The sequence below is a fragment of the Lemur catta genome, chromosome 1 (genome assembly GCF_020740605.2).
Source record: "Lemur catta isolate mLemCat1 chromosome 1, mLemCat1.pri, whole genome shotgun sequence".
Lineage (NCBI taxonomy): Eukaryota > Metazoa > Chordata > Mammalia > Primates > Lemuridae > Lemur > Lemur catta.
In genome coordinates this window covers 268,621,140-268,642,622 of record NC_059128.1, presented here as the reverse complement: position 1 = coordinate 268,642,622, position 21,483 = coordinate 268,621,140, and the positions used below count along the sequence as shown (strand labels likewise).

The window sequence follows — 21,483 nt, the reverse complement described above, 5'->3', positions numbered from 1 at the left end:
ATACTTTACCTATGGAATGCTTACTTCACATAACAATAATGGTAGGACAAAGGGATTAAACGTTGCGCTGGAGTTCTTTTTTTTTGCAAGGGCATTCATTCATTCAACAAACATCTATCGAGCTCTGTGTGCTGTGTGCCAGGCACTGTTCTGGGCACTTGGGAAACATCAGTGGACAAGAGACAAAAATTCCGCCCCAGGATGCCTTTTACTATACTCTCTATAGAGGCTTTATGAACTGCACTGTATCATTTGTAAAGAGCTCCACGGATTACAAAGTTCCCTCCAGTGTCAACTGGACGTGTTTCAAGGCCAATTAAATGGAGAACCCAGGCGCAGACCCATTCAGCCCACCCTGCAAAACGGAGAGTTTAGCCCCGAGTTAGAAGATGTCATCAGCTGGCCACGAAAGCAAGGGTAAGTAAAAGCCATCTTTCCCCAGTGTTTCGCCCAGAAATACGTGTATTCTTTCTGGGAAGCAAGGGTTTTGAGAAGGATGGAGGGCGATGGCGTCTGCGAGACTCTGTTCCCCCAAAGGAGACACTTATTTCGCTGCAGAGCCCACGAGGTGGCGGGCCAGCCGCCCTGGGGGCCCAGGATCTCCGGGCCGCTGCCGCGCCGGGAACGCGCCCCTGCTGGGGGACGCCGGAGCTCGGCCAACTAATCCTCAGCGAGGCGCGAACGCGCCCCCCAGTGGCGGCGCGCAGCCCGAGCGCCGGGTCCGGAACGGAATTGTCCTACGGAACCCCGGGTGCGCGCTCAGTTTCTGGGGGAAAAGGGCAGAGCAGGACCTGCGCGTCCCGGTCTCCACGGCTGCGATGGAGGCGATGGCCGTGGGGCTGCGCGCGCTGCGGCTCTGGCGGGTCGCTCCTGGTGGCGGGGCTGGCTGGAGTGAGTTTCAGAGGCGGTGGAGACGGGGAGCGAGGCCGAGAGGGTGGTGTCTGTCCAGATTGGGCTTGAAGCGGGTCCTGGAGGTCGTGCGGACAGAGGAAGGAGGAGGGTTTCACCCGCGGGGCAGTTGCCTCCTCGGCCGGGAAGGAGAATCTGGGCGCCGGGGCCTGCGGGGGGCGGGCGCGGCAGGGACTTAGGGTACTTCTGGGAAGGAACCCACGTCCCGTGCAAATACGTCCTTGTCTTCTCATAGGAATACACGTACTTTTCAAGTCTCCTGATTTTGGGGTTTGGAAAACTAAGCCCAGCATTTCTTGCCCTGGATATTGATAGTTTCGGCGCGGGAACTTTAGTATGCTGGTTTCCTCGTCCTCCTCCAGACCTTTCCAAACCCACCACTTGCTCACCCTCCTAGTGACTTTGGTTTAGTTTTGACTGACTTCGCTTCCTGGTTACTTTTTGCCCCTATCGTAAAGCACAGATTGGAATACCGCCGAGGAATTTGGTGGGAAATAGAGATCTGATATGAAAGAGCAAATTTAAAGTACAGGTGCAGATCTGGGCCAGCTGTGTGCGCCAGTCGCGCTTTTTCCGTTGATGTTTTAATTGTTGATATTAGAAAGCGATTTAAGTTGACCTATGAGTGCATTTTTGGCGAACGAAATTTAAAATTCTGTTGCCTCTTATATTTCCTTGTTACAGGAGGATAGTGATGTGGCAGTGGAACTGGTTGGGTACAGGCAGTATATTACTCACTTTTTCCTATTTTCGTACTTATTGTAACTTTCACAGGATTTATAGCAACGTCACCAGCTTCTCAGCTGTCACCAACAGAATTGACAGAAATGCGGAATGATCTCTTTAATAAAGAGAAAAACAGACAGTTATCATTAACTCCCCGAACGGAGAAGATAGAAGTTAAACATGTTGGGAAAACTGACCCTGGCACTATCTTCGTGATGAATAAAAATATTTCGACTCCTTATAGTTGTGCCATGCGTAAGTATCGGAATCAGGATACAGTTTTGGCCATTTTATTTGAGCTGTGCGGAAGAGCCGGTGCTGTTGCTACTGTGCTTGCCCCTTTTCGATAGGGCTCTGATGCAGTGGGAGCAGTCACTGTGTGGGTCTCATTAAAGTGATTTTGGGATAAAGGGATTGCTGTGATCTTTGATGACCAGTTTTTTGCCACCTTTTTCTTTCTCCCTCTTCACTGTATGGCCTAACTTACATCTTTTATCTACTTGCCACTTGCCTCTGCTGTGTGTTGTGTTTTTGTTTATATTTATATGTAAACAAAATGTGGTAAATGTGTAAATGAAGATGTGCATGGGGTGAATGTGATTGAGGTGAAAATATTTGTTTTGTTCATATCTTAAGGGAGATAATTCTGCCCCACGTGTGATTTGGTGTGGAAATGAAGGGAACAGCGCCTCTATTAGTTGTGATCAAAATATTTGGATAGTAGCTTTGATAGAACTGGTAATATTTAAATTAAGAAAGCCCCTAAAATATACAGAGCCACTCAGGCGTGACTAGCATTGTTTAACTTTTGGAAAACTCAGTAATGATTCCACTTAAGAAATTAACAACTTTAGTTATCAGCTTAAGCTGGCCTAAAGAATGGTACACACTCACTATTTCTTTACTCTGGCACTTGAATTAGTACTTATGATAATTATTTACTCATTTGGTTTTTCAAGTATTTCTTGAACCTTTGCTATATGATCAGCATTAGGATTACAGAGGAGGATAAGACAAAGCTCAGGTCCTTAAAGAGCTTTATACACGTCACATTGTAGAGATGAAGCTTCTGAACCATCCTCAACATGACCCCTACCCTGAGACTTTCTTGCCATTCGTACCTTCAGTCATTTGGCAAACTTACTGGGCACCTGCTATATTCCAGGTCTGCTGCTAGGCTCTGCGTATGCTTGAGTGAGCAAAAACAGACATGATCCCTGACTTTATGGAATTTATGTAGTGGCTGATAATTTAGACCCTGTAGTTTGACCACTTGTGTGAGTAGCTGTGTACTTGCAAAACATCTAATCAAGTTTAGAGTTGCGTTCTGGGGTTATGGGATAGACTGCAACTGATTGCCATATATGTGTGTTCATATTAATAATTAAAAAATGTTAACTACACTGTTCAACTTGAGTTTATGTCATGGAAGTAAGAGATGGTTTGAGAGCAAGACCAAAAACCAATCTAGAACAAATTTATGTAGGTGTTTATTAATATATTTTCCCTTTTCTTCTAAGTTGTATGTGTATCTATCCAAGTATATCCATGATAATGTTCTCTAAATGTTTAGCTCTTAGAAAAATGTTTTATTAATAATTGACAAATTATGAGAGATTTCAAAGTTTTTATAATTAACTATCTCACACTATTTTTAATTAGTTGTATTAATGTCCAAAAGTAACTGATTTTCTTGGACCTTTGAACTTGTTTGACATAATCTGAGTTTTTCCTTAGTGCCAATAAAGCTGGATTACTAAATAAAAAAAAATTGACAAATTAATTTCAAACTAGATTTAACCCTAATGATTTTTGTAAATGATTTGGGTAAATTTGTTAATAATAATACCTTGAATGTATTGGGTATTATTTTTTTTATTGGTTATAGATGTAACATTTAATACTTTTTTTTCCAAAAGAGAATCTGCAAAATCTTGCCTTTCCATTGTTTTACTCCTTAATGGAGCATTAACATGTAACTTTTCACTTTGAATTTTGTTAGCTTTAGATTATCAACTTATTTTTAATTTTTAGATTTAAGTGAGTGGTACTGCAGGAAGTCCATTCTGGCTCTGGTGGACGGACAGCCTTGGGACATGTATAAGCCTTTGACCAAGTCCTGTGAAATTAAATTTCTTACTTTCAAAGATGATGATCCAAGGGAAGTGAATAAGGTATTTCTGTCTCTGCATTCTTTTTTTCCTCTCCTAGTTTTTCCTTCTCCTTTTTATTAAAACTTATATTCTGTGGAGTATAAAATGTAAAAATATGGCCAAGTTCGAATGTTGTACTGTACTAGTGTTTTACTTGTTAGATCAGGCACTTTCATAGTTCAGAAAATACCAGTGGTATCCATTCTCTGTATTTTGAATTGATAAAACTATATGACATGTCTTTAACACTCATATCTTTGTTCAACTTATGTTTATTAATCATCTTCCATATTATGCGTGGTTACATTTCCACTGCTACTGCTTGAATTCAGCCTTTGACCATTTTCTTTGGAGGGTTTCAATAACTTTTTAACTCTGGCCACCCTCCACCCCCTTTTTTAGTGCTTAAAAGTCTTCCTTCACAGTCCTATGAGTTTTGTTGAGTGGTATGACTAAGGATCATGTTACTTACCCCTAAAAAACACGTCTACCTGATAACATTCACATGACTTTCCAGGTTCTGCATAATCCGCCCCCGGCCTGTCTTTCCAGCTTTGCCTCCCACTGTATCTTTCCACTTCCTCTTTGCTCCAGCCGCCTTAGAATCTTGGTCACTAATGGTTTGTGCTGTGTTATCCTCCTTGCTTTTGTTGATGCTCTTTCTTCAACACTGAACATTGTCTTTCCTCCTTGTTAAAATCCTGTTTGTCTTTTATAATTCAATTAAAATGCCATCTGCTCTATGGAGCCTTCTAGGTTTCTGCTTTTCAGAATTAATTATTTTCTCTAGGGTTTTGCAACAGTTGGCTGTTCTCTAGATAATGATGTTTTAATTTTGTCTTGTGACATAAACTGTCGAATGCATTAGAATCTTGGCTCTGTGAAGACAGGGACCATTTCCCTTATTTGACCTAGTCCTTGACTTTCACACAGTAGATGTTTAATAAATATTTGTTGAATTGAAGTACTTAAACAAGAAAATGATAGAAATGATAATAGTAATTAAATATATGTTATGTATCAGGTACTGTTCTGGGTGATTTACAGATAATAACTTGTTTAATTTTCCTACAAACTCTACAAAGTAGGTGCTATTCTTCCCATTTTCCTAGTGCGTAAACTGTGACAAGGAGAGAGAGGTGCAGCATCTTGACCAATGTTACTGGTTTAGGAAGTGGTGGAGCCCAGATTTGAACCTAGGGATCCTGACTGGAGTTCAACAGACATTTAAAAACATTGAAGTAGGATAGATGAAGTATGTTTTGGTACTTGCCTTCAAGGCCTGGCTTTGTACTTATTTTTAGCGTAATGTGGTTTCATAGAATGCATAGTGGAGCAGTCTCTGCTACACACAACCAAGTGACTTCACTCCTGTAGTCCTCAGATGTGGAGAAGGGCTTATGAAAATCAGTTGCTCAGAGTAATGTCTGTAAGGGGACTAACATGGGCAGGCATGGTGCAGGGTACATGTTTCTCCTTGTGAATTTGATAAGGTCATTGTGTGGATAGCTATACCAGGCATGTCCATGAATCAAAATTTGCTAATAAAATGAAAGCCCAGTTAGTGGTGAGGCTGCTCTGTTATAAATATGATAACTTGACTAATGTGTTATGATGTTAGGTGTAGTATAGGAGTCATAAGTAATTCTTAAAGGTTGAGTTTTTCTCTCTATATGGTATAAACAGTTATATGTTAATATATTTATTTTATTTTAGCACTACTTTAACAAGTTTACTTTATCCTAGGTTGAAAATAAATACTATTAGATAGTAAAACTATCTATCGGTTGATAGCCCTCATACTGTCTCATATCTTACACAGAAACATTGTTAACAGGGTGAAGCTGGTGTTTCATTCTTTCCTGGTTTTCTCTTGGTAGAGGTAATGTCATGGCTTGATGGTAACTGCTGTTGGATGCTGAGAACAGACAGATATATGAGAAATATTTCCTAAGTCAAAGGTTGACTTTTTAATATTGTAGAAACTTTAGTGAATCTTACTATGTATCGTGTGTGTGTGTATTTTTCTTTTCCCCCTAGGCTTACTGGCGTTCTTGTGCCATGATGATGGGCTGTGTAATAGAGAGGGCGTTCAAAGATGAATATATGGTCAGTTTGGTTAGAGCTCCAGAAGTTCCTGGTAATGTACACATATAAATATATATAATTTTTTTTTGTTTGTTTTGGGACAGAGTCTCACTCTGTTGCCCAGGGTAGAGTGGCGTGGCATCAACCTAGCTCACAGCAACCTCAAACTCCTGGGCTCAAGCGATCCTACTGCCTCAGCCCCCTGAGTAGCTGGGACTACAGGCATGCGCCACCATGCCCGGCTAATTTTTTCTATATATATTTTTAGTTGTCCAGCTAATTTCTTTCTGTATTTTTTTTTAGTAGAGACGGGGTCTCGCTCTTGCTCAGGCTGGTCTTGAACTCCTGAGCTCAAACGGTCCTCCCGCCTCGGCCTCCCAGAGTGTCAGGATTACAGGCGTGAGCCACCGTGCCTTTCCAAAATATATATAATTTTTGTAATCCTTGAATATTTTGATACCTATTTTTGATGATTTATAGAGTTTATTTTTAATTTTATCTAATATGAATTACCACTTTACATGTGTTTCATTTATTATGGGTAACAAAATCCATCCTATTATGATTAAATATGAAGTAGTCTTTGGGGGTCAATAATTAACATGATAGAATTAGTGGGAAGTATTTCTCTGGAATATGAATTTCATGGAATTACATTGTCTCAGTGTTTATTTCTTACCACTTTAAGCCTTTATTTCCCAATTGTATGTGTGGAGGAGGAGGAAGTGAGAATATAAATAGACTGCTAGAAAGAGCTGTCCTTAGGTGATACTGTTTCCCCAGAAATGACCATGAGTCTGGAGAGGGACACCACCGTAGTGAGGTGGAATTGTGCAGCTTCTTTGTAATTTTGCTAAAACTAGGATTTTGCAACAGCATGTATAGCAGGATCATATGTATAATTTTTTTTTAAAAAAGAAGTATGTACACCAAAAATATTTAAAAGAAGCACAAGAAATAATTCTAAGATGAGCAAAACAACAAAAATGAAGATATTTAGGAGATACAATAGAAATTCAATATTTCACATCCATTTAGTCATTCATCTACTTACTAAATATCTTGTTCTTCTGGAATTTTTATGTCTACTAACTATTTGAAATCTCTATAGTACTAGTATTCCTAAAGAAAACTTGAATTCTTAAAATATTGGTAATTTTGGGTTAATAAAAGGTGAGTTAATTTTTTGAGTGGGGGAAATTTGATATAGCTCTCGCAGACAGCTGAGGTAATAGCAACAGTTTTATAATTCATAGAGTTGGGATAGATTGTTAACCCTTTCTTTTATGGTCTAAATGTTCAGTTGTTGCAAATTTTAACTTTCTGTTAGGGCAGATTTGACTTTGTTTTTTATTTCTATTGTATTTACAGTAATTGCTGGGGCCTTCTGCTATGATGTAGTTTTGGATAAGAGACTTGATGAGTGGATGCCGACAAAAGTATGTCTGTTCTTTGGAGCATTAATTTTAGAGTCTGTGCCTTTCTGTATTAGAATGATGATTCCTGTGTTAGTATTGTTCAGTGGTACTGCACATTGAGGACATTTAAAAGAATCTGTCTATCCTTGTTGCTTTTTACAGTGTGTTTAAGACAGAGGCATATGAATGAGAATATTCACAATAGCATGGTCAGTTGTCTTGAAGCTTTATGTTCTGCTTGACCTTTTCTTGAAATGCCTTCTACTCCTTAAGACAGTGGTTTTCAGGATACACAGAATATAAAATATGGAAACTTAACTATCTTGGTGGATGTGGTAGTAGGGGGTCTGGGAGCTATATCTGTTTGGCTCCCCAGAGCATAGTTTGAAAACCACTGCCCTAAACCATTTTAGCTTATTGTATACTGGTGAGATCCCTGTATACGCAGGGTCACATTAAGAACTGGGATAAATTAAAGAATCAGACTTTGACAAAACCAACTCAAACAGCAACAAACTAAACTCTTTGTGAATGTTCTACCTTTGTAATGAGGGTGGTCCTTGTTGGTCTGGGACTAGAGTAGCAACAAGGCCTAAGAAGGATGATCTAGATCAGGTGCTCTGTAGGTAAAGGATGCTGATGGTTTCCCAAGGTCAAGCCTGGAGACTTAGTTATGATGGGGCCAAATAGGCAGATGCCTAATTCTTAATTAAACAAAACATTATGTCCTACATGTTGGGAGTCTGGAGATCAGAAAAGTGAAGGCAGTGTAGCATACCATTTTATCAATTCCACTGTGTACATTCTTTTTACATTTTAGTATCTCTGAAAATAGGCCTCATGGCATCTTGTAATTGGTAGTATTTCTTGCTTAGTGATAAGTCTTAGATTAGGTGAAATAGTATAGTTCTTTTTTTTTTTTTTTTGATACAGAGTCTCACCACGGTGCCTGGTTGAAATACTGTAGTTCTTTAAAAAAATGATTTTGGAGTCAGGGCAGATATAACCTTAAATTTGGTCTTGGGGGCTGGGTGTGGTGGGTCTTGCATGTAATCCTAGCACTCTGGGAAGCCGAGGTGGGAGGATTGCTTGAGGTCAGGAGTTCGAGACCAGCCTGAGCAAGAGTGAGACCCCGTCTCTACTAAAACTAGAAAAAATTAGCCAGGCGTGGTGGCATAGGATTGTAGTCCCAGCTACTTGGGAGGCTGAGGCAGGAGGATTGCTGGAGCCCAGGAGTTTGAGGTTGCTGTGAGCTAGGCTGACGCCACGGCACTGTAGCCTGGGCAACAGAGCAAGACTCTGTCTCAAAAATAAATAAATAAATAAATTTGGTCTTGGAAATGACTTCTTTTGTAATCCTGGCCATATTACTTAATATCAAGAGGGAGAGAAGAGGGAAACAGAAAGGAAGAATGAGAGAAAGGAAGAGGGAAGAGAGGTGGGGGTGGAGGTGGGGAAGGGGACAGGGAAGGGCTTGAACTGTTTCTTCATGATCTCTGGGCTTTTGTTGGTGCAGCTTCTTCCTTTTCAAATAAGTCCCCAAATTTAAGAATAGATCTTCTTTACTAGGGGGAGTCAGGTAAAAATTAATGAGATGAAGATCCAACTCTCATTATCTATGAAACTTGTTGCCTCTTTTTTCTTTTCCTTTCCTTTTTTTTGGGGAGGCAGGAGCTTGATGTGTTGCCCAGGCTGGCCTCAAACTCCTGGACTCAAGTGATCTTCCCACCTCAGCCTGCTGAGTGGCTGTCAGTACAGGTGCTCACCACTGTGCCTGGCTTTTCCTTTTTTTTTTAAAGACAAACCTTTAAAAAAAGAAATGCATTAGCTGATTGCAGTCTCCAAGGGGTTGAGGATGGCTTAAAGAAAGTAGAGGAGAATTACATTGAGAAATAGTTACATTAAACTATGAAAGTGGATTTTTTATATAGTAAATTATTCCTTTAAGAATGGAGAAGAGGCTGGGCATGGTGGCTCATGCCCGTAATCCCAGCATTTTGGGAGGCTGAGCTTAGCAGTTCAAGACTAGCATGAGCAACATGGAGAGACCCTGTCTCTACCAAAAGTAGAAAAATTAGTCGGGCGTGGTGGTGTGCTCCTGCAGTCCCAGCTACTTGCGAGGCTGAGGCAGGAGGATCACTTGAGCCCAGGAGTTTGAGGTCAGCAGTGAGCTATGATGATGCCACTGCACTCTAGCCCTGTGAGACCCTGTTTCCAAAAAAAAAAAAAGAAAGAAAAAGAATGGAAAAAAGTCATTTCATGTAAAAAAAACTCTAATAGGATTTTTATGGAAAGAATTTTATTATAAAAATTATTTGCGTAATGGTGCTTGACCTTTTGTATGTTAGTAATGATTTATATAGTATGGAAAACTCAATAAGAGTTTTTATTAAAAATCTCATAAATATTGTTAATGTATATTAATCATTTTGTATAAAATTTTCATTAAACAGAAATTTACGATATTGACCATATGTTATATTTTGTACAGGGCCAGTGATGACATTACATTTCTAGTGAAACTATGAATTATGAAAATAATTTTTTCCCCATGTATTTAATAAACTTAATTTTATTCATATGGGAAACATAATTTTATATCTTGCTGTTTATTAGCATTTTTACTTATTGCTGTATGGTTTTAAATAAACAAATTAGGCTGAATATTTGGATGAAATATTTGTTAAAATTTCTTTGTAGACTTCTCTTTAATGATTATTATTAATATTAATGCAGACTGATATGTTAATTACAGGTAAATAACAAGTTTTATAGTTTGTAAAGTTGGGAGAATGTTTATGGTCCAAACGTTCAGTTGTTGCAAATTAATAACTTTTCCTCCTAACAAATTTGATTTTGCTTTTCATTTTGTTGGATTCATAGCACTAAGCATACATTTTATCTTATCTAGCTTGTGGAGAGATGCTTTTAAATAAATTTTTACTAAAGGTTATTATTTTATTTTGAAGGAGAACCTACGTTCCTTCACAAAAGATGCTCAGGCTTTAATTTATAAAGATCTTCCATTTGAAACTCTGGATGTTGAAGCAAAAGTGGCATTAGAAATATTTCAACACAACAAGTAAGCGTTGGCTTCCTTTAAAACAAGGTTAAACCTCTCAGAATTAGATGTAATGAAGAAAATTCAGGTCTTAAGACTTTTATATTTGATGTTCTTATGATACTACTTTATTTTCCACTTTAAGGTCTCTTTTTCTGCACCAGGCTATTTACTTTTGTTCATGTCATTATTTATTTCACTGAGAAAAATATTCCCCACCCCCCTTGATAATTTTCTCACTTTCTTTTACTTCTCTGTTTCTTTGGTTAGCCCTTCTCTTTATATCAATGTATTGTATGTTTCCCTTTTTCCACTGTGAAGTGATAACATACGTTAAACAACTGTATTATTTTGTACATTTGGCAGCCTTTCTCTCCCATCCTTTCACTCTTTAAGTGAGAAGGATAAGATTGAGAACGTAAGCAGTTTGGAAGGCAGCTAACAGCTGAACAACAGTGTTTATACAACCAGGTTTTAGTCTTTTGCACGTGAATTATTCATTTGGTAGATTTTCTTTGTCAACATCTTAAATCCTACCTGGCTTCTCAATTCCCTTTCTTACTTAGAAAACTTCCACTTCACCTTCTATTATTAGTCATAAGAACTTAAGCTAAATTTTAATATTAATCTAATAGAAAATGAGAACTAATTAGAATGGGAAATCTACACTGCAAAAAAATAACATAGATACTACAGTCTGAAGCCAAAATATGTACCTACAAATTGTTAAAGGTTATGGATTAGAATTTCTTTAGGTATATGGGAATCAAACTACAAATTCTCATAGGGATATTTTGTCATAGATATATTCTTAGGTTAGTTTACGATTCTTCTTGACCTATACTCTAGCTTGGCATTTCTCAAAGTGATATACCTCATAATATTCTTCCACAAGACATTAATTAATATGCTGAAAAACATGTACAGTGTTCAGCTGACTCTGGAGAACAGTGGCATGAAAATTTTACTCATTGCACTCTAGGGTCTCCCCAAGTGTATATAGAAAGTATATTCCAAATATATTGGCCCATGGAACACTTTTTCTTAACGTTTTTAGCATATCCTGGAGCCAGTGGTCTTAGAAACCAGTTGTTATGTACATTTTAACTGAACTAGAGTATAGATAGTATGGTAGAACCAAATCACCATGTATAATATTAATTCTATAAGAAAATTCCTTGGGCTATTAAGAACACATCAAGTCACTTTCTGTGCCAAAAGTCTAGGCACATGCTGTCCAAAGGAAATATAATATGAGCCATTTATATGATTTTAATTTTTCAAGTAACATTAAAAAAAGTCAAAAGAAAAGGGGAAGTTAACTTTAATGATTTTATTTAAATAATATATCTAAAATGTTATTTCAACATGTGATCAACATTGAAAAATATTAATGATATTTTAATTTTTTCACTTTAAGTCTTCAGAATCTGGTGTGTATTTTACATTTAAGGCACATTTTAATTAGAACTGATCACATAGCTATGTTACTGAACATTTTACTTTCAACTTCCATTCTGCGTGCATTGAGATTTCCCATTCTCCTACTTAGCTGTCAACATCTGGTTAGGGGCTTCTGGCACTTTTGTTAACCTAGTTTAATGTGTGTTAGGAGGAAGGGGATAGCTTGGGGGCAAGTTTGAGAGGACAGAGAATGTTGGATCATTGAAGGTGGATCAGTGATTGGGCCTTTCGGTTGCAGGAGGAAGGGTGGGAAATTTTTGTGGCTTTGGTTCACAGGGGACAGAAGCAGGAGCATCTCTTAGAGGTGGGTCAAAAGGAATAAGTATTCAAAGGAAGCGACCCCCTCATTAATGCATGCCACCCATGCGTTGGCTGTGGCAGAAAGGGTATGGCAGTCAGTAGATGTTTTTGCATAAACCACTGCTCCCAAAGCTTGACACATCATTGCCTGTGCATGCACGAGTGCACACACATTATTTGTTTAGCACCCTGGGTTAAATAGACAAAGCTCTTAATAGTAAGTGGTAAAGTCATGGTTTGAACCTGAGCTGTGCAGTTCCGTCTGTGCTTTTAGCTATACTGACAGAATTGGGTAGATCTGAGAGACATTTGGGCAGTAGGATTGACAGAACTTAATGATGAATTGAATGTAGGGGGTATGGTGGGAGAATGAGGAATCAAGGAAATCTTCTGGGTTTTTCACTTGGACATGTAGCTGGTTGGTGGTGTCATACTAAGATAGGAAATTTAGGAGGAAGAATAAGTTTGGGTGTGAAAAGAGGTGGTAATTTGTTCAGGTTGGAAATTTAGGGGTTTAAGCTGCTTGTGGAATATCCTAGTGGGTGTCTAGATGGTTCTTAGATATATAGTTTGGTGCTCAGCAGAGGTAGGTAGAATAGAAGCAGACATAGGGCAGCTGTAACTGCATAAGTGTTAACTAACACTTGCAATTCAAGGAGCTAGCAGAGGGAGGATGCTTACAGTGAAAAGAGGGTATAGGATAGAATCCTTAAAGGGTAGAGAAAGACAAGAGAGGCCAGAGAGGCAAAGTAACACGAGTAGGGAATGCCACTGAAGCCCGTGGAGGTGAGCAGTGGTGTTAAGAAAATGAGTGCCGAGAAGTGTGCATTAGGTTGGCACCAAGCAGGTACCTGTGACTTTGCTGAGAACAGTTTGGTGGAGTCATGGTGCCGTCACCAGATTAAAGGCAGGTGAGGCTCCAAGCATAAATCACTCTCAAAAAGTATGGCAGAAGAGGAAGGGAGGTGTCTTTAAACATCTTTTTGTATATTTAGAGTTAAAAAAATTTTTTTTCTTTTCTACTTTTCAGGTACAAAATAGATTTCGTAGAAGAGAAAGCATCTCAGAACCCTGAGAGAATAGTCAAGCTACACAGGTAAGTAAAAGTCTACAAATTGGCTGCTGTGTTAATTGAGAGTAAGGCTTAGCTTTATTGTTATTTGAAATGAAGTAGAGGAATTTGTCTTTATTTTGTTATTGCCTTATTTTCTATTGCTTTGTTCATTGTTTTGATATGGTGGTAAATGGAAGCTTTAAATGATCTTCAGGAACAGTTGTGGTTTCTGTTTCCCATTTTATTGTTTGCTATTTTTATTTCATTTTAAGAGTTGAAAACTGGTGTTTAATATGTAATTTTTAGGAGTTAATTTTGAAACTGGGCAACATAATTATTGTTATTAATTGAACGTGCTAGTTCATAGTTCATGCGTGCACTCAAATACGAATGCTGACTAGTTATTATGTTACATGTAAGTAAGTTAATCCAGAATATGCTTTCTGACGCATGAATGAGAAAGGGCCACTGCTCATGTTGACATTCTTCTATGAGAAGCAAGTCCCAAGGCAACACATTACTTGGAAATGACTTCAGGGCCTGGGTCTGTTTTCTCAACCTCAGGTGTTCATGATTTGGATTTAACTTTTTTCCTCTAGAGATTGCTTTTGGTTTCTAAACACAATCCATCCTATGTACTGAATTCTAAACTTTGTTGTGTGGGTTATTGTAAAGTTGTACATTACCAGTTTTAGGCAATCAGATCTGCTTGATAGCATCATGTGTTCTGTGACTCATAAAAACCTTTAAATTTATGTAAGTGCTAATTAAGAAAAAGATTCAGTGATTTAATTTTAAAAGTTTAAGTCTTTTAAAATCATTGTCAGGGGTGGTTAGAGACTGAATTGAGCCATATTGAATATTCTTCGTTAGGGATGTAGCAGCAAAGAGAATGAGTATTTTGTTTTCAAACTATTATAAATGATTAGATGTTGAGGTTTTGTTTGTTTATTTTTAAAATCATGTCAGAATTGGTGACTTCGTTGATGTGAGTGAGGGCCCTCTTATTCCAAGAACAAGTATTTGTTTCCAGTATGAAGTGTCAGCCGTTCACAATCTTCAGCCCACCCTGCCAAGTCTTATACGAAGATTCCAGGGTCTCTCTTTACCCATTCACTTAAGAGTAAGTAAAGCTTACGGTTCCAGGTCTTCCAGTTTGAATGTATAGATGTAATTCTGGACTTGATTTTATACCAATCTGAAGGATGTAAATTTTAATTTTTCTTAAGTTGTGTGACACTAGTATTTTGTAAACTGATTATGATTTTAAAAAGTTTGCTCAGGGTATAAACATATAATTACAAGAGAAACATTAGTTGAAAAAATTAAATCAAATTGAGACAGTATTTTTGATTTTTCAAATTAGCATAGGTGAGGGTGCATTGAGGAGGTATTGGAGTGCATGTTGGTAAGAACTTTCTGGAGCGCCTTTTTGTCCTTACATTTGGCATGCTCATCTAATTCTAATGATCTGTTCATGACCCAAAACCCATCATTCTATATGTCTCCCACCCCTTGCTGATCCTTTTAATTTGAATTTTTCATTTTGAGATAATTACAGTTATAAGAAATGATACAGAGAGATCCATGTACCTTTACCCAGTTTCCTAAGTGGTAGCATCTTAGAAAACTAAAATGCAATGTCATGACCAGGTTTAAACATTGACATAAGGAAGGTACAAAACAATTTCTTCATTACAGGGAACCCTCATGTTGGCCTTTTATAGCCACACTCATTTACATCCCCTTCCCTCTAATGCCCCCTGTGCTCCTGTCTCCTTACCCCTGGCAACTACTACTCTGCTTTCCATTTCTATAATTTGGTCATTTCGGGAATGTTACATGAATGAGATCAAATAGTTTGGTTTTTTTTGGGATTAGCATTTTTTACTCAGCATAATTCTTTGGAGATTCATCCAAATTGTTGAGTATATCAGTAGTACATTCTTTTTCATTGTTGAGTAGTATTTCTTGGTATGGTTGTGCCACAGTTTAACTATTCACCCATGAAAGGACATCTGGGTTTCCAGTTTTTGGCTGTTATGAATAAAGCTGAAATTTGTGTACAGGTTTCTGTGAATATACATTTTCATTTCTATGGGATAAATGCCCAGGAGTGCAATTGCTGGGTCATATGGTAAGGTGTGTATTTAATTCCTCAAGAAACTTTCAAACTGTGTACCAAAGTAGCTGTACCATTTTACATTTCCACCAGCAATGTATGAGTGATCAGTTTTTCTTCATGCTCACCAGCATTTGATGCTGTCACTATTTTTTATTTTAGCCATCCTAATATGTTTATAGTGATTTCTCCTTATAGTTTTAATTTGCATTTACCTATGGGCCTATGGTGTTGAATATCTATTTGTATGCTTATTTGCTATCTGTATATGTTTGCTGGTGAAATATCTGCTCATGTCTTTTTCTTGTATTCTAATTGGATTGTTTACCATTTTACAATTGAGTTTTGAGAGCTCTTTATATGTTGTAGATATTAGTCCTTTTTTATGTATGTAGTTTGCAAATTTCTCTGTTTCTCTGGTCTGTAGCTTGTGTTTCTTTGTGTCTGTAGCTTGTCTTTTCATCGTAACAGCCTTTTTGCAAGAGCAGAAGTTTTTAATTTTGATGAAGCCAGTTTATTAGTTTTTCTTTTTATGGATCATGTTTTTGGTGTGAATCCTAAGAACTTTTTGCCTAGCCCTAGATCCCAAAGATTTTCTCCTGTTTTTCTTTTTCCTAAACATTTTATAGTTTTACATGTAAGTCTGTGGTCCAATTTGAGTTAATTTTTCCATAAGGTGTGAGATTTAAGTTGAGACTCATTTTTTGCCTATAGATGTCAAATTGCTCCCAGCACCATTTGTTGAGAAGGCTGTCCTTCCTCCACCGAATTACTTTTGCATCTTTGTTAAATGTCAGCTGGGCATATTTGTGTGTGTCTATTTTGGATTCTCTATTCTATTCCATTGATCACATGTGTCTATCCCTCCACCAATACCACACAGTCTTGATTATTGTAGCTATGAACACGTGAAATTAGGTAGAATAATTCCTCCCACGTTATTGTTCTTTATCGAAATTGTTTTAACTATCCTAGTTTCTTTGCCTTTCCAATTAGTTTTAGGACAGTCTTTTCTATGTCAACAAAATCTGAGGGATTCTGGTAGGAATTTCATTAAACCTGTATAGCAGTTTGAGGAGAATTGTCAGTTATCAAATGCTAAACAAAACAGCTGTTCTATAAAGAAGTTAATCTTTAATATGTTGTTTTCTAATCTATGAACTTCCTCTTTTTGTTTATGTAGCTCTTCTTTTATCTCGTTCATTTTGTAATTTTTAGCATATATCCTGTATATGTTTGATTTTTCTCCATATACCTGCTTCCTTTACTAGCTTTCCCCATTTCAGTAAATGGCACCGTCATTACCTAGTTGTTTAAGGCAATCCTTAATTCTCTCTGTCCCTCTTTGCTAAGCCCTCAGCCCATCTATCAGCAAGTTCTTTCAGCTTTTAACTCAAAAACATATTCTTAATCCATCCACTACATAGCGTCTCATCTACTACTTCTTCCCTTATCCAAGTCTCTCTTTATCTTCATTTTGTTTCCTTGCTTTCACTCTTGCCCTGTGCATTCTCTACTTAGTAGCCAAAATGATCTTTTTATTGTATTTTTATTTTTATTTTTTTGAAACAGGGTCTTACTCCGTTGCTCAGGCTAGAGTGCAGTGACATCATCGTAGCTCACTGTAACCACAACCCCCTAGGCTCAAGTGATCCTCCTGCCTCCTGAGTAGCTGGGGACTACAGACACACACCAGCGCGCCTGGCTAATTTTTCTGTTTTTAGTAGAGATGGGCTTTCACTCTTGCACAGGGTGATCTCGAACTCCATAGCTAAAGCAATTCTTCTGCCTTGGCCTCCCAAAGTGCTAGGATTACAGGCGTGAGCCACCACGCCCAGCCTAAAATGATCTTTTTAATACACAATCTGTTATGTAATTTCCTCTGTCCCAAACTATACAATGGCTTCCCGTGAAAAAATCTCAACCTTTTACTCAGTCTCACAAAGCTCTACATTATCTGGCCCCTTCCTGCCTCTCTGACTTCATTCCACACCACTCTCTTCACCCACTGTGTTCCAGCTGCACCTTAAGATCTTTGTACCAGCTGTTCATTCTGCCTGAGTCAGTCATGGTTTTCCCGTTAAATATGCCATTGTACTCTTTCTCCAGAAGGGTTTGCATGTCGTATTTAGGAATTTTACCTTTTATCATAGATTTTATGAGCTCATTCAGTGTGAAATAGTCACTGGCCCACCCATATGCCTTAGTATCACCTTCAGTTAATAAAATTGATGTGATCATTATGCACTTTGCTCCATTTTTCTTACTGCATTGTGCTGTTACGTAAGATTGTTAAGGATTAAGGAAATGGGTTCTGTAATCTTATTGTTTTCTTTGCTAGGTTTTACTTGTTCTTTAGGGTAATTTGCTAAATCCTCTGGTGCCATTTCAGTGTGAAAATGTCACAGTTGGTTTTTAATGACCATCTTCTTGTGATTGCTTATGATTTGAAGAATGACTTCTAGCATGTTGAAATTGGCTATTTAGGGAAAGAATGGCAATGTACAGGAAAGTGGAGCAGATATTTGCTTCCCATTGGAAGGAATGTTTTCTATGATGGAAATGATTAAGAGGGACAAAGAGGAAGAATGGCATATTCAGTACTTAAGTCTTTTTCTCTCAAATGCTAAACAAAGCAGCTGTTCTATATAGTACTTTTCCCTACTCTAATCCACTTTTTTCACCATTTAGCTACATTAGTACTGCCTAGCTTTTTATTTATTTGTTTAATTTTAAAAGCTATGTAAAGACTCAGTCCCTTTTACTTTAGCTTTACTGCTTTATTTAATTCATAGCACATGTTTTCTTTTCAAGGCACATTTTACAATATGGGATAAGCTATTGGAAAGATCTCGGAAAATGGTAAGTGTTTTTGACAGCTAAGTACTCTTCGATGAAGAAATTTTCATTGAAATTAAGCAACAACAACTAAAGGGGGAAAATAAAAAAGAAAGAACGATAAAGACAAAAAAAGTAATAAAATAAAAAGTTTTTGTTAACTTAATGAACATTTAAAGGATTAAAATTTGTCAGATATATTTTAAAGCTGCCTTAGCTGTTGAAATTAAATGTTCTGAAAAACCAAATTTGAATGTTTGTGTTTCTGTAGTTTATTCTGTGTCATTAGCATTTAGATTTCACAAGTAGGAGTGATTATGTTACTTGACCACAACTCTTCCTATTCACTATTTCATAGGCACTTAGCTATGTGTTGTTCTTTTACTTCGGTTGTCTGATAGCTGTACTGTGTAATCTGGCCTCATTGGGCCTTCCTTCTTACCTTGATTTCCCACAACTCTACAAACACTATAGTCAAGCTTGCAGGTACACAAAGCAGCGTACTTCCAACTTACTTTCAAGTTTGTTTGTTTCTTCATGACAGTTCTTCTGTCTGGACTCCATTTCCTCCTGTCTGTTTACATCATACTCATTCTTCAATACTTTGCCGGGTCTCACATTCCTTGTGGAACAGTCTCAGAGTAACCTCCTGACAATTAATTATCCATTGATAAAATTTTGTGCTTGATTGTATACCTCCTCATATTGTTTTTTGATTGTTTTCTTTGACAGTACATTTATATTCAGTCTGTTAACCCATTTGGGGTTTGTTATATTTGTGTAAGCCCAAATTTTGAACACAACATTAACACATGGGAGAGTTACCCAAGAAATATTTATTGACTATTTTTCACAATGATATATGTGCCTAGTCTTTATTAATGAATTTACATATAAAAGCTATTGTTTAGGTACTTAGCCATAGTGTTTTTCTATAAAGGTTGTATATTTTTTTTCTCATGAGAAGAAAATATATTTGAATGGATTGAATAATTTTGTCTTTTTGGTTGGTCACTGTCATCACTTTAGATTAAGAAACTAGAGAAGAAATGAATATCTAAGAAATGGTTTGAGAAACTCAAGAAGCAGTAATAACTGAATACTTTAAAGCTGAGGTGTCCGCAAACCCCAGGCGAGGACCTGTCTGTGGCCTGTTAGGAACCGGGCCGCACAGCAGGAGGTGAGGGCGAGCAAGCTAGTGAAGCTGCATCTGCCTTGGCAGCCGCTCCCCATCGCTCGCATCACCGCATAAGCTCCACCTCCTGTCAGATCAGCAGCAGCATTAGATTCTCTAGGAGCACGAACCCTACTGTAAACTGCATGGGAGGGATCTAGATTGCACGCTCCTTATGAGGATCTAATGCCTGATGATCTGAGGTGGAGCTGAGGTGGTGATGCTAGTGCTGAGGAGCAGCTGCAGAAACAGATTATCATTAGCAGAGAGGTTTGACTGCACAGTAAATGTAATGTGCTTGAATCATCCTGAAACCATCCCAGCCCCTTCTGGTCCGTGGAAAAATTGTCTTCCATGAAACTGGTCCCTGGTGCCAAAAAGGTTGGGGACTGCTGTTTAAAGGAAGAAAAAATGTAGACAAATGTTAGAGAGAGTAACTTACCTAAAACATCTGGTAAAGTCAGTCAATAGATGTTTTTGAAACATTTATTCCGGCTTAGTTGCTTTGTTACTACTGTCCATTTTGCTTGTCCAAAAGGAATAGATTAAACACACGCTTCACTGATAAACGCAGACTTATTGAGTGTTTATTTTGTGCCAGGTACTATTATGTTCTGGAGGTACAAAAATGAATAAAATGTACCTGTTGCCTCAAGGAAGTTACTTTAATGGAATCAACAGACTTAAGAGCAGACAGTTTAGTTGTATGTAAGGGGCTCTGGCATAAAGAAGAGAGGGATCCAAACTAAGCTGCGGGATTGGTTAAGGAAAGTTCCCAGGAATTAGAGTCTTTTAAGCTGGCTTTAAAGGATGAGTAAAAGTGGGCCAGGTAGTTAGTTTGTTGGGAGATGGGTTGGGGGTTATCTCAGTGGAAGCCACTTGTCTAGAGGGATGGAGGAATGAAGAACATGATAAATATAAGATGAATTTGAATGTACAGGTCACATGTTCAGTAGGTGATGAGTTTGTCCAAAGAAGTTTGTTGGAAATAAAATATGAGGGGGTTGTCTTCCATGTTGTGGAACCTCCTCCCCTATCCACCTAAGGTGATAGATGGTAACTGGAGAATTTTGAGTAGGGAAGTGACCTACTACAGCTATTTCTCTTTAAAAGTCCATTCTAGGGACAGCATGGTATATAACTGCAACTTAAGCCAAGGATTCTATTAGGGGGATAGAAGAGGATGAGGTCCTAAAGTACAGCCATGGTAGCGAGAATGACTGAGAATTCCTTAGGTTGAATTAGTAAGACTGTTGATGGAATATGCTGTAGGAAAGGAGTGGATTCTTGAATTCTGGGTTCAGGCAGCTGGATAGAGCCCTTTACCGAGACAGATAGTGTAGGAGGCAGGGCAGATTTTGGGGTGTTGAGGAATTCAGATTTAGTCCTGTTTGTTTGATGCATCTGAGTGACACAGAATAGAAATAGGGATGTGTAGATATCTGTTTGGACTAAATCTGTCATATGCCCCATTCTAAATAGAATTATATCTCAGAAGAAAATAAATCGACTTAAAACACCTTGTTGTAGCATTATAGGTATTTTTTCTTATGGTAATGATTTTGTTTTATAGATGAAAAGTAAAATGACAAACTTAAGAAGCCTAGATATAATGTGCCTCAGATTATATTTTTGAATGGAATTATTTTACTGTATCTGATAATTTATATTGGTAAATTGGCCTTTAAGTCTTTCTCTCTTCTTATTTAATGTTCCGTGATAATTACTGCTGAAGGAGAAAGACAAAGGATCATTATAGGAGAAGTACTATGGAATGATTTAAAGTGGTGGGGGAAGGGTAAAACTGATTATTTGTTAGGAAAGTAAAGCTATTCATGTTTTTACAGGTAACTGAAGATCAAACTAAACCGACGGAAGAAAGTGCATCTACCTAATAACTTTCTAAAATTTAAATATGTATAGTAAACTAAAATAAAAGTTTTAATATAATGTTTGTGTGAGTTTATTATATTCTTTTTCTCCCTAAGATTAATAGTGATCTTTTTCCTTTCTCAAAAGGATAAAACACCTTATGCCGCTAATAATAAAATCTTGATTCAGAAACAACTCCCTCTCCTCCTACTACATGGATAACTTTGCCATGTTTTCTCCTTTTTTTCCTACGTGTGTAAACAGATATGTACAAATACAAATGTAATTTTTATAAAATATAAAT

At 37.7% G+C, this 21,483-nt stretch overlaps 1 protein-coding gene across 1 annotated transcript; it reads left to right on the top strand.

Annotated features, from left to right (window-relative positions):
* Positions 1-780: 780 nt before the first annotated feature.
* MRPL39 (mitochondrial ribosomal protein L39) lies at positions 781-21,257 on the top strand. The gene is made up of 10 exons (XM_045540486.1): positions 781-891; positions 1,684-1,890; positions 3,670-3,809; positions 5,829-5,928; positions 7,248-7,315; positions 10,264-10,376; positions 13,150-13,215; positions 14,143-14,296; positions 18,110-18,157; positions 21,155-21,257. The coding sequence occupies exons 1-10, from the start codon at positions 819-821 to the stop codon at positions 21,200-21,202; spliced, it is 1,017 nt and encodes a 338-aa protein (XP_045396442.1). The 5' UTR covers positions 781-818; the 3' UTR covers positions 21,203-21,257.
* The last annotated feature ends 226 nt before the right edge of the window (positions 21,258-21,483 follow it).